Below are 16,262 nucleotides of genomic sequence, written 5' to 3'. Positions count from 1 at the left end.
CTGGTGACAACTTATCTTGAGCTATCTTCAGCCCCTGGACCACCTGTGTGTTGTGAGTAACCATCCTATAACTATTAGGTAAGGCTTCTTGGAACTTGAGATGAGTTAGCCGAGCACTGGCTTTCACAACCCAGAGACCTGGGATGCCATCAAACAGCATCAGAAGCCTGCACCCCAGACTTCCTCCCCCTTTGCTGTAATAAACCCACCTGGTGGTCTCATCAATATATTTGAAAAATATCTTGACTTATGATTCTTTATTATTATAAAAACATCACAAAACAGGGAGCTGAAGAGATGGTTCCATGGTTAAGAGCACTAGTTGTTCTTCCAGAGGACCTGGGTTCAATTCCCAGAACTTGTGTGGCAGCTCACAACCATCTGTAACACCAGTCCCAGGCTGGATGTCCCTCTTCTGTCCTCCATGGGCACCAGGCACACAAGTGCTACACAGGCATCCATGCAGGCAGAACAGGCATACACATAAAACAAAAATGAAAGCCATAACAAAACACTTCTGGAAGTGTTACCATTGGAACATGGTATTTTCCAGAACATGAATCTGTGCTTTGGGGGTGTGGTCACTCATGATTGAATCCAAAATAAACAATTCCTTATTCTCTTTGAGGGGAAAGCTGTTTCTATGTCAACATCAGTATAAAATGAAAATGGATTTCATTGTGACATTTTCATACAAATATATCATTATGAGATGGGGACTTAAAAGCTGCTTTCATTAAAATACACTGACTCCTCACTTGGGTTCTGTCCTGGCTACATTTATGACAACTTGACAGAAAACATCTGAGAAGGGGAACCTTAACAGAGAAAGTGCTTCCTCCATAAGACTGGGCTACAGGCACGCATGTAGGGCATTTTCTTAATTAATGATTGATGGTGGAGAGCCCAGCCCACTGTGGCTGGGGCCACGCCTGGATTGGTGGTCCTGAATTCTGTAAGAAAGCAGGCTGAGAAAGCCACAAGGGAAAAGCCAGCAAGTAGCATCTCTTGGCTCCCACATCAGCTCCTGCCTCCAGCTTCCTGCCCTGACTTCCTCTAATGACACACTATGCTGTGAACATGTAAGCACGATAGACTCTTTCCTCCCAGGTTCCTTTTCATCACTGCATAGCACCCCTAACTAGGACCAGCCCCCCAAGGAACTGAGTACAGGGAAAGAGCCTCAAGTCTCTACCTTTGTTCTGTGTTGGTTTTTAGGCTGAAGGCCTAACTTTTAGTCCTGAACATTTCCAGTTCATGGTGAGAAGGCCATTGACAAGAAACCAGAAAAAAACAAACAGGGAAGTGTTGTGACAAGACACTGCAGAGCTATGCTCTGGAACCAGAGCCTTTGTCCAGGACCAAACACTAACCAACCAGGAAGGCCTTTCTATATTTGGACGGTGATGATTGCAAACTGGGAGTTAGTGCAGTGACTCACACTGTCCTCCCAGGACCTCACACCACCAACTTGAACTGCCTTCATTAGTGTGGCAGGAATACCTGCAAACAAAGAATGCCACCTTAACCAAGCAGGGACTTCTCCAGATTAGAGAGTGGCCCTCAGCTCCAACTTCCCTCCCAGACCACTGCATTACACAGCAGACAGGGCTCTAGTTACCCATCCTGACGGTTCCCTGTGGGATACTCAGTGGTCCTATTTCCTTTCTGTGCTGGTCTAAACAGTCAACTGTTACTTTTCTTATTGCTACGACCAAAAAAACCTGATAATGGCAGCACAAAAGAAAAGGGCTTGGTTTGTTTACTTATTTTTAGATTTATTCATTTTATTGTATGTGTGCAAGTAGTTTTGCTCACATGTATGCCCATGTCTGTTTACTGTGTGCATATGGTACCCACAGAATAATTTCCAAGTGCCCACGTTGGATACCTGGAACTTGAGTTTTACAGAAGGTTGTTAGCCATGGTGTAAGTGCTAAGGATCGAACCCATGCCCTCCACAAGAACAGCATCTCTCCTGCCCCAGACAGGGGCTTATTTTAGCTTAGAGTTGGAAGGGACACAGTTCCTCCTGGTGGGGAAAGCATGCTGGCAGGAGTTTGGTCCCAGTCAGGAAGCTGAGGGAGATCAATGGTGCTCATCTGGCTCCCTCTCTTTCTCTCTCTCTCCCCTCTCCCTCTCCCTCTCCCTCTCCCTCTCCCTCTCCCTCTCCCTCTCCCTCTCCCTCTCTCTCTCTCTCTCTCTCTCTTTATTTAGCCCAAGACTCCAGCCCAAGGAATGGTGCCACACACATTCAGAGAGAGTCTACCCTCAGCTAAACTTTTCTGAAACTATCTTCATGGACACAGTTGTGTTTCCTAAATCCTCTTAGATTACAATGAATGTTAACCAACACACTTGTTTTCTCTATGTGTTTGCTGGGAATGGGTGATCCTCCCCTATTGGAGCTAACAAGCCCCAGAGTCCTGCTCCAGAAGTTCTAATAACAACTGTGTTCTGCTCACGTTCAGCCACACGGCTTACTCTTGACCCTTCTCCCACTGGTTCCTAAGCTTGTCCCCTCTTTTTATCTCCTTCCCAGAAAGGCCTTTGTCCCATGGATTTCTACAAACTGCAGTGTGAGGGAAATGACGTTTCCCTCTCCAGTCTGGCCATGATGTGAATCGATGCACCTTCCTTAAGCAATCGTGTTTCTTGCTTTCCTCTAAAAACAAGGAGTTCTAAAGGAATTGTCCTAATTTCCTTTAAAAACCAAGGCAGTAGATTAAACCCGGCACCTTGGAAACAGTAGTAGCACAGAACCCTGTAGTCCTCCCATGAAATAGAGCACGTTCTCTCCCTTTGTTCACTTCTGAAGGCTCCTGGGCCAGGTAAAACCAACATTAAACACAGGTGTTTACTTTCCCCTAGCACACTGGTCTCAGCCATGACCCAGGGTGGGAGGTGTCAACAAGAATTCCTGGAAAGAAGTTGTGTCTGTAAAGACAGGCTAATCAGAGCTGCAGTGATGTAAAGGGGTTGAAACTTACAGGCCCAGGGGCTAATTACGCATGGGCTAGCTTTAGCCCCATGATCAGCCAGTCCTTGCTCACCTCCATGTGTTGCCTTGCTTTGACTAATGCACACATCTTTGCAATCTATTAACCTTATCACTAGCTTCTATCGCTCAAAAGCTAAGAATGTCCTCAGATATGTCTGAGGCTTATAGAATCATTCTCCCCCACCCCCCATCTTGCTGTAACCGCCTCACTGATGTGAACCACCAGTGTATTTTAAACTGGTCTTAATTTATGACCGTCTTTGTTCTGTAAAACTATAAAACTGCCCTCACATTGGAATATAAGAATTCGGGGTAACTTAAACCTGTGTTCCTGGGTCATGATTATTAAATTACGTTCCAGAATAAACTATCTCTTATTCCAAGGTGGGAGCTGTGTTTTTTCATTAACAATGACAAAAGAAATAATTTCTTCTACCCAAGTACACAAACATTTGTTACCAAGGAAATGTCTTGTGTCTTTGGGTATTCTTGGCTTCATTAATAAAAGAATTCAGAAACGGGCTCAAAAGGAAACTTGCAGGACAATTTTATTAGAATTTAAGAGAAAACGCAGTACACTTTCGGTAGAAATCCTGTCAGCCATCAGGAGGGGAGATGGGGCAGGGGGAGGTCATGCCCTTTTAAGTGAGTCCTGGATTACAAATAGCTTATTCAGGAAAATTAACTAACTAACTAACTAATTAATTAAAAATACTTAAAGTACAGAAGAGGGCTAGTGAGCCCCCAAAGAACATGGTCTCGCAGGGCATTCTCTTCTATAGACTCCATCCTCTCTCACCCATTGGGTTCTAGGGCTGTGTGCAATGCATGCTCTGTTTGTCAGGGTCGAGAAGACTTCCAGTCTTCCTCTGCTAACTGGCTTCTTTGGTGCTAATCTCCAGTATAGCTTTTTCCAGTTCCCTCTCTCCCTTCACACTCCTTTGATGACTCACTCAGCCTTTTGCAGTAAATACCTTCTTCAGCTGAGGGCCCTCCCCACTTGCTGAGAGCAGAATACAAATGAAGTAAAAGCCAGGCATGGCCCAACAGTCGGTGTGACCTTTCAGATGGAATTTTCCAATGCCCTCCACTCGCAGCCAGGCACTTCCAGCACCTGTATGGCACAGGGCCAGTAGGAGGAGACAGCAGCTGTTTTCTTCTCTTTTTTTTTTTTAAATACAGAATGCTTCATGTTAGCACAGGAGCCGTGCTAATTCTCTCTACCATTCGAATTTTAACACGTGTGCTGCCAAAGTGAGCACAGGGATATTTGTTTTACATACCCTGACTTTTGAGAGGGAAGTGCCCGCTGGTTCTGCACCCATAAAGTGGAACCACATATTGTTAACTGTTTTGTGTTAAACACTTGGGTATTGGGTAGGTGGTTAGAAGGAGCAGGCTCGAAGGTCACTGAGTGGGCGGCATCTACGTACCTGTTAATATATTATTTTTATCACAATTACCCTTTCTTGGAATTTGAAGCACCATATCTTTAAAAAAAAGTCTGTAAGAAAATATTTGAAACACATAAACATATGAGGAAAGTGACAGTGACTACCCAGATAAGGATCCGGAGCTTGGCATGTGCCTTTAAGCCCTCCCCATCCCATCTACACAGCGGTCACCATATCAACTGGGTCCCCCTTAGAGTGCTGCACTCAGTGCTGTTAACTTTCTCCATGCTTGGTTTCTAACACCTGCCTAATACTTGAGTTGTCTATGGAACAGAAGTGCATGGTAAATGCTGACTGCCAACAACCAGATCTACAATCACCTATATAGTGGACTTCTAGGCACATCTGTGATGGAGTTTCCAGATTAGGCTAACTGAGGTAGGAAGACCTACCCTGACTTCAGGCAGCTCCATTCCGTGGGATGGGTACCAGCCACCTCACGCTCCTACTTCCTCACTGTAATGATGATGCCATGATGTACTTTAAATGGAGAGCCACACACTTTTTACCCTTCCTCACCTACTTGATTCTTGTTGGCTGTTTGGGCACAGCAACAAGAAAAGTAACTATACAATTAAAAAATAAATAAAAGCATTCTCTGGAGCTGGAGAGATGGCAAAGCATTTAAAAGCAGTGACTGCTCTTCCAGAGGACCTTGAGTTTGGTTCCCAGCACTCACAGAGTGGTTCACAACTGTCTGTAATTCTTAGGGGAATTCTTTGCCCTCTTCTGGCCTCTGTGGGCACTGCATGCATACATTGCACAAATACACATGCAGGCAAAGCATGCATACATATGTAAATAAACAATAAACCGTTCTTAAAATTGTTATTTCAATATTCAGGATACATCCACTAGAGTGTCTAGAATTAACATAGCCAACACTGCAAAGGATTATGTGTGCTGAAAGATTCCTTTGGGCTGTGGAGTATTTTCTCAGGATGTATATCTTAGGCGTCAGATTACAGCTCAGGACTCATGGAGCCCTGGGCTCCTTACTGAACCATTGATGTAACATAAGCATTGGTTTTTAGTCTCTACAGATTTGCTTCACCCGTTTCACACTCTTGGGATTCCATTTTAGGACATACCGTCTAGTTTCTGAACATGCACTACTAGTTCTGGTAGGAAACCCACTTCCAAGTCTTTTGAAGCAGATTTTCTTCACTGTGAGGAATTCCATGTGACTAATCTAAACTCCGTTTTTCTGCAGCCCACTCCAGGATGGCAAAAATACTCAGAACACTTTCAGTTTTTCCTCTGATGACCAAATACTGTTTCAGAGTTTACATTTTTTTCAGTGCTTTTGATAGTGGGATATTGTGGTTTTCATAAGTGTCACCAAAAACACTTTTAAGACTAGTTTAAGACTAGTCCCATAGGTTAGAGTTGATCATTGAGAAATGTTTGGATCCCAAGGACTCTGACCTGATCAATGGGTTGATCAATGTACATAAAATTCATAGTTTTATGGTATTACTGAGAGGCAGTAGAAATAAAAATGTGGGGCTTGGTGGGAAATGGCTCCTGGGGCAGCTTTGAAGTGTGCACCGTGTCCCTGTCTCCTTCGGCCTCCCATCCACCATGAGGCGGGCAGCTTTGCTCCTCTGTATTCTCTTCCCCTTCATGTTCTGCCTCCCTCTCTCGTGTCAAAAGGAGTAGAGATAGCTGTCCTTGGACCAGTGGTTCTCAGTCTTCCTAATGCTGAAACCCTTTAACACGCTTCCTCATTCTGTGGCAACCCTCAACCACAAAATTATTTACCTCATAAATGAAATTCTGATACCATTATCAATTGTGATTTGTCTTTTCCTACAGTTGGCTTATTGTACTGAGCACGGTATCTCTGTGTCAGGGATAGCCTATTGTGTACACGACCAGGTTTCCTTTCTCGACCCACCAAGGGACAAACTCTGACTGTTTCTATTTTGGAGATATGATGGAAAAGTCTGTAGTGCCCGCAGGTGAGTCCGTACTTCTCCGAGTCTTTGCTGTCAGTTCTTTGGGGTAATTGCTCACAAGTCAGTTCTTCTGGGTATGTGCTCACAAGCAGGATTGCTGAACCAAACCCTTACCTAACTTCTAATGTGCTACCATACTCTCTCCACAGTACAGAGCCATTTCACATCCCCCTCCAGCTCCCCAGATTCCTGCTAATGTCTGTTTTGTTGCTGTGGTACTTGTGTGGGTGTGTTTGTTTGTATGTTTGTTTTTGAAGTACTGAAAAATCAAACCCTTGTACATCTAAAGCAGGTCTCTGATGGTGAGCTGCGATCCTAGCCCTTTCCATTTCCTTTGCTTTCTTCTTTTTTTAATATGACTTCTTTTTAAAACTGACTATGTTTAACTTCTCATATTCTTTATAAATTATCTCATTCCACCCAAGCACTTTAATTTTTTTTGTTATACTTAAAAATGCTATATGCTTTTTTTAAAAAATGAGCTAATAAGACTATATATGCCTGCCTCATCTCAGGAAAAGGAGTCGTGAATTAAAGAGACCCCCACATATGAATGCAGGCATCCTAGACTCCATTCCACACCCTGCCCCATGGCCACCTGTCCATCTTCACTGAGACTGGCCACACCTCTCTGCTCCACCAGCTAGCAGGATGAATTATACAGTCACCATGACAACAGTAAATCCAGGCCAGCAACAACAGGATGTTATATTTCTTAGGACTCTTGTCAGCCACAGCAAACACCCAGCCTGCAGCACTTGGGCAAGCCTGTCTTGCCATTTCCCAGACCTAGCTGCACTAGGAAAAAAAGGTGTCAAATACTGTCTGTTCCCTTACACCAAGACCTGAATATCTATATTTACATTTAAATTGCTTTTCTTTCCCAAAGAATAGAAGGCTATTATCTTAATAATGTATCTATCACTGAAGGTTAGGAAGGCAAGTTGGAGTTGGGGGAAGAAAATAAACCAAAGAATGATTCTGGCTCACTTCCAGACTTGCTTTCTGCTGAGGGAAGAGGGAAAGTGTCTGCTGTCATTAGTGCTATGTCTCTGGTTAGACTGAACACAGACACACACACACCCTGGGTCCTTCATCATCAGAGCTTGGTGAGTATAAATTGACTATATTTAGCTGAGAAGGTGCTTTTAAGATAATCTACTTAATGCTATCTCCCCAAAGCAGCACAAAGTCCAGCTCAGGGGGTCAGGGTCCTGCCAGCCAAGGCACATGGTCCTGGCCCAGCCCATCACAGAAATCGTCCTGCAGAAAGCAAGCACAAAGTCGAGATGGGGACGGTTGGCATTCTGCTCTCCTTCCTTCCCAGGGCCAGCTCTTGTCCTTCCCTGCTGGCCCCTGCTGCCTGCTCAGACACACACACATACAGTCCTCCCTAACTGAGATTCCTGATCTAGGCCACAGGGCTGGCCCTCTGCATGGCTCCAAAGCACTTGGTTTAGTGTTTCGGCACAGACAAAGCTTGACATTTGCACTCAAGGAGGGGCTTGGCCTGGACCTGTCCCCAAGTCTGGTACCTTCTCTGCAAATCAAATAGCCCGTAGGGCACCCTTGGCTATGCAGGGCCACTTGAGAGTACAAGGGCATCTGTGCCAGCTCAGAATTAGCAGCAGCTGCAGGAGGAGGCTCCCCTTCCCCACTTACAAGCTAAAGACAGGCAGGCAGTAAGCTAAGAAGAAAGAGTGTGTGCTCTGTCAACCTGCCTTGGGTTCCAGAGGACTACTACACTCCCAGTCTCACTCTGAAACACATAACTGTGACCTTCCAGCATTATCTCCACCCTCCCCTAGTTCAAACAGCAAACTACCAGAACTTGGCACCCATTAAACACACACAAAGTCATTTTCTTCATTTGAGAAGTCTTTGGCTACTCCCCTCCCTGTTGACAGCTACTCATCCAACATTTCCAGGAGCTAGCCCTAGGAAGGACTTCCTGTGAGATCAACATGAAGCCATGAGCACAGAAAATGTGCAAGCATCAAGCACAGGCTGGGGGCAGGGGGCCAAGTAGAGCTAGCGCTGAGGAATGCCAGCACACTAGACTCAGGTTCATTCTTTCTTCCTTACCACCAGAGTCCATCACCAACAATGCCCCTTCCTCCTGAAGAACAGGCCTACACTCAGGGACTGAGGCTGATAGGCACTGAGACACACATCTGTGAGTAAGAACTCTCTCCCCATCCCTGGCACCCAAAGACAAAAAGCTCTGCATCCTTCTTCATATCAAAGGTGTGGAAGCCACCCTCTAGTCCACAGCAGAAGAAACAGATCCAAAACTTCAGCAATGGCCCAAGCATAATCCGTACTCACCGTTCACACAGGTCTCCAGTGATCCACACAAGCCATCCTCAAACAAGCATCCTAGATAAAAAGACAGAAGAGAAGTCAGTGACAGAGAAACCAATGGCCTTTGAGGCTTGCAAACTGCCCCCCCCCCATGCAGACTCCTTGGATCTGCTTCTTCGTGATGGTGCTGGATTATTCTGAAGCCATTCTAACAGACCTCTGTATGATCTGGACAACCTGTCTATCAGGAGGATTGGTGGCATGCCCTGTGCCTTCAAGTTCACATCAGAGAGAGCCCATGTCCTTGGCATGGCCATCTATCTATGCAGATATGTCCCTCTAGCCTCACAGCATTTCTAAACTGCCCGCCCAGAGAAGTCAGGGCTTGAGACTGAGCTCACAGCAGCATCATGGACAGAAGTATACACAATACCAGAAATGGGCCAGACCTCTGGACCTAATCCAACTGTGCACACTAAGAAGGATTCTGAGATCCTGATTTCTGCCCCCACCCCCATGACTCCATGGAAACTGGTTATGTGCCTCTGCATGGGGACAATGACAAAGAAGGAAATGTCATGCAAAGAGAAACAGAGGCATGGTGAGTGTCAAAAGAATGGAGGCATCCAGAGGAGACTTCACTCAAGCCACCAAGGTGGCTAGCCTCTTCCCACAGTGGAAACAGACCCTGATAGCCTCCCATAAAACAGGGAACCAATGCAAATGTACTCACAGAGCAACTGGATGTAATGTGTAGCCACCTTGAACACAGGGAAAGGATGGGAAGAGCAGGCAAGATCAGGGGGACATGAAAGACATCTCTCTACTCAGATGAGCCCTCCCTACTCCGAGGCACAATGTTATATTCACACCTGTACCAGTGAGGTGTTAGGATCCCACAAAAGCCAGGGGTGCTCTGAACTTGCATGTCAGAACACACATACAAAGTCTAATGCCTTAATCCACATTTCCCCAATGGCCAAACTCCTATGCATTGAGCAAGACCCACTCAAAAGTCCCCCATGGAGTCCTCCACATAGGCCAGGCCAGTGAGTTGTGTCAGACGTCACATGGCACCTGCCACCATGCCCAATGATTATCAATACAGACTGTATCATCCTCTCAGGGATGAGTCCTGGGGTCTCCTTTGTACCTTCTTCCCATTCTTCTGTGGCTACCCTTGTTTCTGAATAAGTGGATGAGTACAAGGCAACTTATAAATTAAGAGAACAATTATTCATTACAAAGGAACTGAACCATTAACGCCTTCAAATCCTTATATCTGCAGCAGTCAGCAAGCACAGGCTGAGCATGACACAACACCAGGCTCAGCAAAGGCTATGACAGCATCAATTAGCACAAAGGAGTCTTGGGTCCACCATTCACATGAGCCCTTTCAACCTTATGATTACCCCATGACAAAGGAGAAAGCCACTGATTTCAGGAACCTTTGCTTAGGTGTCTTGTCCTAAGAGATCTCTAAGTGCATGCCTAGGTAAGCTGTGTCAGTCACCCACTCAGTCCTGTGCAAACTGACCACTGGCTGTACTTGAGACTAGCAAGTCAATCATAGCCATCTCTACCCTAAGAGATCCCTTTTCTTCAAAACAATAATATAATCTCATGGAATATAGTATCTCCCCCTCTTAAGCACATTTTTAGCATATCAGTGTGGACCGCTTTACCCCTGAAGCAACCTTGCCTCATCTATATCATGCTCTCCCCGCTCAGAGCCTCATCTAGCCCAGGGTCATTCCTTCATCCATGGCATTGAAGCTAAGTAGTATGTGAGGGGAGGGTAGCTGTGGCAGTGAGTCTTTTAAGGAAACCGAGCACACAGCAGTTGAGAACTCAAAGCTGTAGGCCTAGGCTGCATGCTGACTCCCACAAAAAGCCCTAACCTATGGTGGTCATGTGGAGTCTCTGATCTTAGCATTGAGAGCAGTAAAATTAAGGAGAGTTTCTGGCCAGTTTCTGGGCTGTTCTCATCTGACCTCCAATCTTCCCTCACTGCAGTCCAGAAGGAATGAGCCATGGGAGGCTCCCAGCTTCCCGGTGCATCTCTCCTCCCAGGATGCAAAAGGAGAAAGGGCACCTTAAGCTGGCAGACAGGCTGGGGTAGTACTGTGCCTCTGCTCTACCCCCTGGCATAGCAGTGGGTATGCAACTCTACTGAGCACCATCTCAGTCCTCATCAAATGCCTAAAGGAAGGCCTGGAAAAAGACAGGGTTACAGGCACAACTACACACACACACACACACACACACAGAGTTCAGGGAGGAGCTGTGTTTATCATGTGAGATGGCAGATGCCAGAACTCTCTCTCAAAAAAAGCATAGGAAGAAAGTCTCTCCATGGCTTCCTGTTTCCACCTTAATCACACTAGACAGCCAGAACTGATAGAACAGAATGTGCATCACATGTTCCTGTAGCTCTGGCTACAGCAAGGCAGCCCTGACTACAGCAAGGCAGCTCTGGCTTCAGCAAGGCAGCTCTGGCTACACCAAGACAGCTCTGGCCCTAGCTTCTACCCAGCTCCGGTCCTTCCTGGAGCCAGATGAGCTTATGCTTCAGAAAGACCTTGAGGAAGGCAAGGAGGCAGCAAGAGTTCAAGCAACACATTCCCAGAGCTGTGGAGAGTGCTTATCTCAGGCCGCCAGTCAGGATGCTAATTTAATTTATGTGCAACTTTATGTGCTCTAAAATCAACAAGAAACACATTCGATTGTAAATATCAGACCCCTAATGACAATGATTATCATGGTAAGTCACCCAGAGGAAAGAGAGAAAGCCGATGATGGTCCCCCCTCTGGAGTCTGAGACTTAGCTCCTCTAGAGGCAGAACTCAGCCCACCAGCCAGCAGCTCACATATGATCCAAACCTAAAGCCAAACATCAGCCTGAGGAGAGCAACTGGTCCACAAAGAACACCCACAGGAGCCATCGCCACACTGTACTACCCAGCATTTGAAACTACAGTTCCTAGGGCTACGGATGTAGCTCAATGGTGAAGCTTTTTTTTTTTTTTTCTTTCTTCAGATCCTATCCCCAGCACTGAACACATAAACACACACCAAACAAATAAAAACACCTGCAATTTTCCTACTTGTTATAGCCACTCGGCTCCTGAACTGCAGCACACACTGAAAGCATGCATGCAAATACATGTGCATACCACACATGTGCACATACAAACACATGTGCACACCTACACACACTCACATGAATGCATGTGTTTGAGTATACATGACTACATATGGGTATATATTCATATATGTAAATACACATGTATGCTTAAATGAGTAATGTATGCATGGATGGACACTCACACATGGGCATTTATAGAAACATATATGCAGTCATACTCTTAGCTGTACATCTACATGCATGTGCACATACATGCACATCTGTTCATATATACATGGAGATATAGGTATGTCTACACACACATGCACAGGAACTCACACATATATACGTACACATTTTACTTACATGTACATGCAAACCTATGTGTATATACATGCATACACAACACATATGCACATTCATACACATGCACACCTGCATGTGTGCATATATGTACACCAATCCATGTTTATTTAGGCATGTCCACATACATGTATCAACACATGTGTACATATGCATTCTGATCTTTTTAGCTTTAATTTTAGTTACCGTTGTCCTCTCAGAATACAAAGCCATTCTTAGTCCTGCTACATTTGTTCTCAACAGGAAAACTGACCTGTTTATTCTGCAAATAGCCAGACCAGTATAGCTATTCTAACTTCTTTTACCTTGCGGTAAAACAGCAAGTAAAAATTCACAGTCTCCCTAGCTGACAGGATACCTGGCCCTTACTACCTCTTGGTCCTCACCCAGGTCCACCTAAGCAAGCAGCACTTAGCAGTGCGGTACTCACATTCCCAGCTCCTTCCTAATTCTAGGTCTCAAAAGTAACCTTGGTAGAGAGAAATGACCTCAGATCCAGAGACACTCCCCACTGTGGAGAGGGAGATGAACTAATTAATCCCTTCCTGCCCGCTACTTTGGCAATTGCTCTGAGATTCATGAAAACCTGCAATCACAAAACATGGTAGGTTTTCCTTTTACCCGAGAGCATTAGAAATATATCGGTGTAAAACTGAATTATCTCACCAAAATAATAAATTTTTTTCCTGCTCAGGCATGTCATGTGAGCAGAACGGATACTCTGGGTCTCCTACGGAGCAGCTGGGGATTCTTAGAACCCCAGAGTATTCTTACCTAATTTTCATAACTGGGAGATGATCATTCTTTGGGATCATTTAGTATTGTAGCCAAATAAAACTTAGCAAACCCCATCTGGTGTGTGGATCGTGTAGCAGGAGTTAATAATGACGATATTGCTGTTTTCCCCATGGTAGCTATCCGCACACAGCAAAGCACTCTCATATATCCATTTTCCATCAGTGTTTCCCCTTCTCTAAAGCAATACCTCTGCCTCCCTCTCCGTAGCTTGATCCTCTGAGCTGCCCCTTACCCTGCAGGAGCAGTGTGGGCCACAGAGACTGTGGAGGCTCCAGCGTCCATCCGCAGACAGGCACACGGTGAGGTTAAGCTTGTCTCTCAGCCTCTTAACTGAGCCTCTGCCCAATGCAACCTGTGTGAAGCACTTATTCAAAGCTGATTCTGAAGAGGCACAAAGGGTTGAAAATCCACTGATTATAAATCCCACTGGCTCGAACTCAGGGGACCCCAAGATAGGTGTCCATCTTTGGGGTGAGGATTAGTTTGCCTGATCTTTTGGTATTGAATATCAGTCTGGAGTAGGTTTTGTTTATTCCCATTAACCTGGACCACTCCAGCTTTTCTGGAGCTGCTTTCTTGACTTTTAAGCTGAAGCCATCTCAAAGCTATGATAGTGCACACCTTACACAGAAAGATCTGAACTGAGCCGTGAGCTATTCAGAAGAGCAGCCCACGTGGAAGGTCTGTCACATGGAAGCCTGCATTCCAGACTATTCCATAACCGCATGGTTGGGTTCTAAACTTCAGGGATTCTCTCCCATGGTGGCATGTCACTTCTATCTGGACACCTGTGTGATAAACTGAGCAACTCCCAATCACTCTGAGTGTCCAGAATCAGTCCACAAATCTCCTTGCCACTCTCCTGGAGTCCTGTATAAGTGGACATCCTCAGCTCTGGCCCCTTCTACATACATTCCCATTCTTCCCAACTTCTCCAAAACCAAGCACATCTGCTTGCTTACATAGAAGCCTCTAGTGCTGTATTCTCTACACAGAGAACTCTTCCTGGGTAAGGATGTTCTTGTCCCTTAGTGGCCAGGACCTGGAGCATCAGCACTCAGAGTGAATGGATGAGACCCAAGACAGTCACCTATCAGGTAGAGAGTCTCAGTGACAAGCAGCCAAAGTCCCTGGTTCTGAATTGTGCTGGTTCTGTAACTTCAGCAACAGCCTTTCATAATCCCCAACAATCCTTTGCTGTTAGACATGCATGGAAAAGGTAGGTCTAGTTAAAGACCATCAGAAACTTAGTGGTCCTATCATCCGCTGGGTCCCAGCACCTTCCCCAGGGCAGCACAGCTCACAAGGGTACATGGAGGCATGTCTTCCTTTCCTGGGCCCCAGAGTCTCAGGATGTTAGTGCAGGGGATGCAGTAGAAACCCTGGATGGAAGACCATGTCTCTTGCATTTTAACCACAACTTTTCCCTTTGAGGAGATAGCTCCTCCAAAACACAGAAGCTAGGACGTGACCATCCCAGCCAAGCAAGAGAAGGAGGGAGGGAACACCTTTAAAACAGGTGGAGGCCATGCCTCAGGGCTCTATTCCTGTCAGCCTCAATGTGGAAGTCTGAATGAGAATGCCCGGAAAGGCTCATATGTTTGACTATTTGGCCTCCAGTTGATAGGACTGTTTGGGAAAGATTAGAATGTGTGGGATGTTGGAGAAGGTGTGTCACTGTGGGGAGTGGACTTGGAGATTTCAAAAGTCTCTAGCCATTATGTGAGCTAGTTCTCTCTGTCTCTCTGTCTCTCCCTCCCTCTCTCTCCCCCTCCCCCTGCCTCCTGCCTATAGATCAAGTTATGAGCTCTCAGCTGTTCCTGACACCATTCGTTTTTTTTTATAGGTATTTTCCTCATTTACTTTTCCAATGCTATCCCAAAAGTCCCCCATACCCTCCCCCCACCCCCCTACCCACCCACTCCCACTTTTTGGCCCTGGCGTTCCCCTGTACTGGGGCATATAAAGTTTGCAAGTCCAATGGGCCTCTCTTTCTAGTGATGGCCAACTAGGCCATCTTTTGATACAAATACAGCTAGAGTCAAGAGCTCCGGGGTACTGGTTAGTTCATAATGTTGTTCCACCTATAGGGTTGTAGATCCCTTTAGCTCCTTGGATATTTTCTCTAGCTCCTCCATTGGGGGCCCTGTGATCCATCCAATAGCTGACTGTGAGCATCCACTTATGTGTTTGCTAGGCCCTGGTGTAGTCTCACTAAAGACAGCTATATCAGGATCCTATCAACACAATCTTGCTAGTGTATGCAATGGTGTCAGTATTTGGAGGCTGATTATGGGATGGATCCCTGGATATGGCAGTCTCTAGATGGTCCATCCTTTTGTCTCAGCTCCAAACTTTTCCTGACACCATTCTTTTGCTCCATGGACTCCAACCCTCTGAAGTTTTAAGTCCTATTAAACACCTTCTAACTTATCTGGGTCATGGTGTTTTATCAAAGCAATAGAGAAGTAACTAAGACACATGGGGACACAGGAGATTTTCTGAATTATGTGTTAAACATTCACAGAAGCCGCGTGAAGTCCTGATAAGAGCCTATATTTGATGCATTTGATGGCATGAACCAACATGAAGAAACCTGTGACCCCTGACTCACTCACATCATGGTATCTGCTACTTCCTGAGGCTTAGCTCTTTCAGCCAGGGACCCCTTAGGGACACTTCAGGCTCAGGGTAGATCTCAATTGGTAGAGTATTTGCCTACTGAAGTCTTAGTTTCAATTTCCAGTACTATATAACAGTGGGCAGGTTAGTGGCACATAACTGTAATCCAAGAACTTGGGAGTTGGCAGAAGGAGGATCATAAATTCCTGGATATCCTCAGCTATCTAGAGAGTTTGAGGCCAGAATGGGTTACATGAAACGTCATGAAGGAGGAGGGGGAGGAGGAGGAAGAGGAGGAGGAGGAGGAAGAGGAGGAGTAGAGGGGAGGGGAGGGGAAGGGAAGGGGAAGGGAGAAGGAGGGGGAGGGGAGGAGGAGGAGGGGGGAGGAGGAGGAGGAGGAGGGGGAGGAGGAGGAGGAGGGAGAGGAGGAGGAGGAGGAGGAGGAGGAGGAACAGCAGCAGCAGCAGCAGCAACAGCAGCAGCACCTCCCTTGACATGGTAGCATCCCTGATAGTGCTGTGTCTGTTAGGAAATTTTATACTGTTAGTAGGTCTGTTAGGAAATTTTATGCTCCCTCTTCTGCATAGGTGAAGAGATGGGAAACATTATGATGCCTCCATCATATGTGGCAA

General features: G+C 45.8%; 1 protein-coding gene across 1 annotated transcript in view; it reads right to left on the bottom strand.

The window, feature by feature from the left end:
* Ptprn2 (protein tyrosine phosphatase receptor type N2) overlaps positions 1 to 16,262 on the bottom strand; it is an 808,594-nt gene that overhangs the window by 705,986 nt on the left and 86,346 nt on the right. Inside the window, exon 2 of the mRNA XM_021179074.3 lies at positions 8,745 to 8,795. Coding sequence (XP_021034733.1) covers positions 8,745 to 8,795 — 51 coding nt within the window. The remainder of the gene's footprint in view (positions 1 to 8,744; positions 8,796 to 16,262) is intronic.

This window comes from Mus caroli, unplaced genomic scaffold (genome assembly GCF_978045245.1).
Source record: "Mus caroli unplaced genomic scaffold, Mus_caroli_1 scaffold_14, whole genome shotgun sequence".
Lineage (NCBI taxonomy): Eukaryota > Metazoa > Chordata > Mammalia > Rodentia > Muridae > Mus > Mus caroli.
The sequence above is the reverse complement of the archived record's forward strand: the minus strand, read 5'-3'. Positions and strand labels throughout refer to the sequence as shown.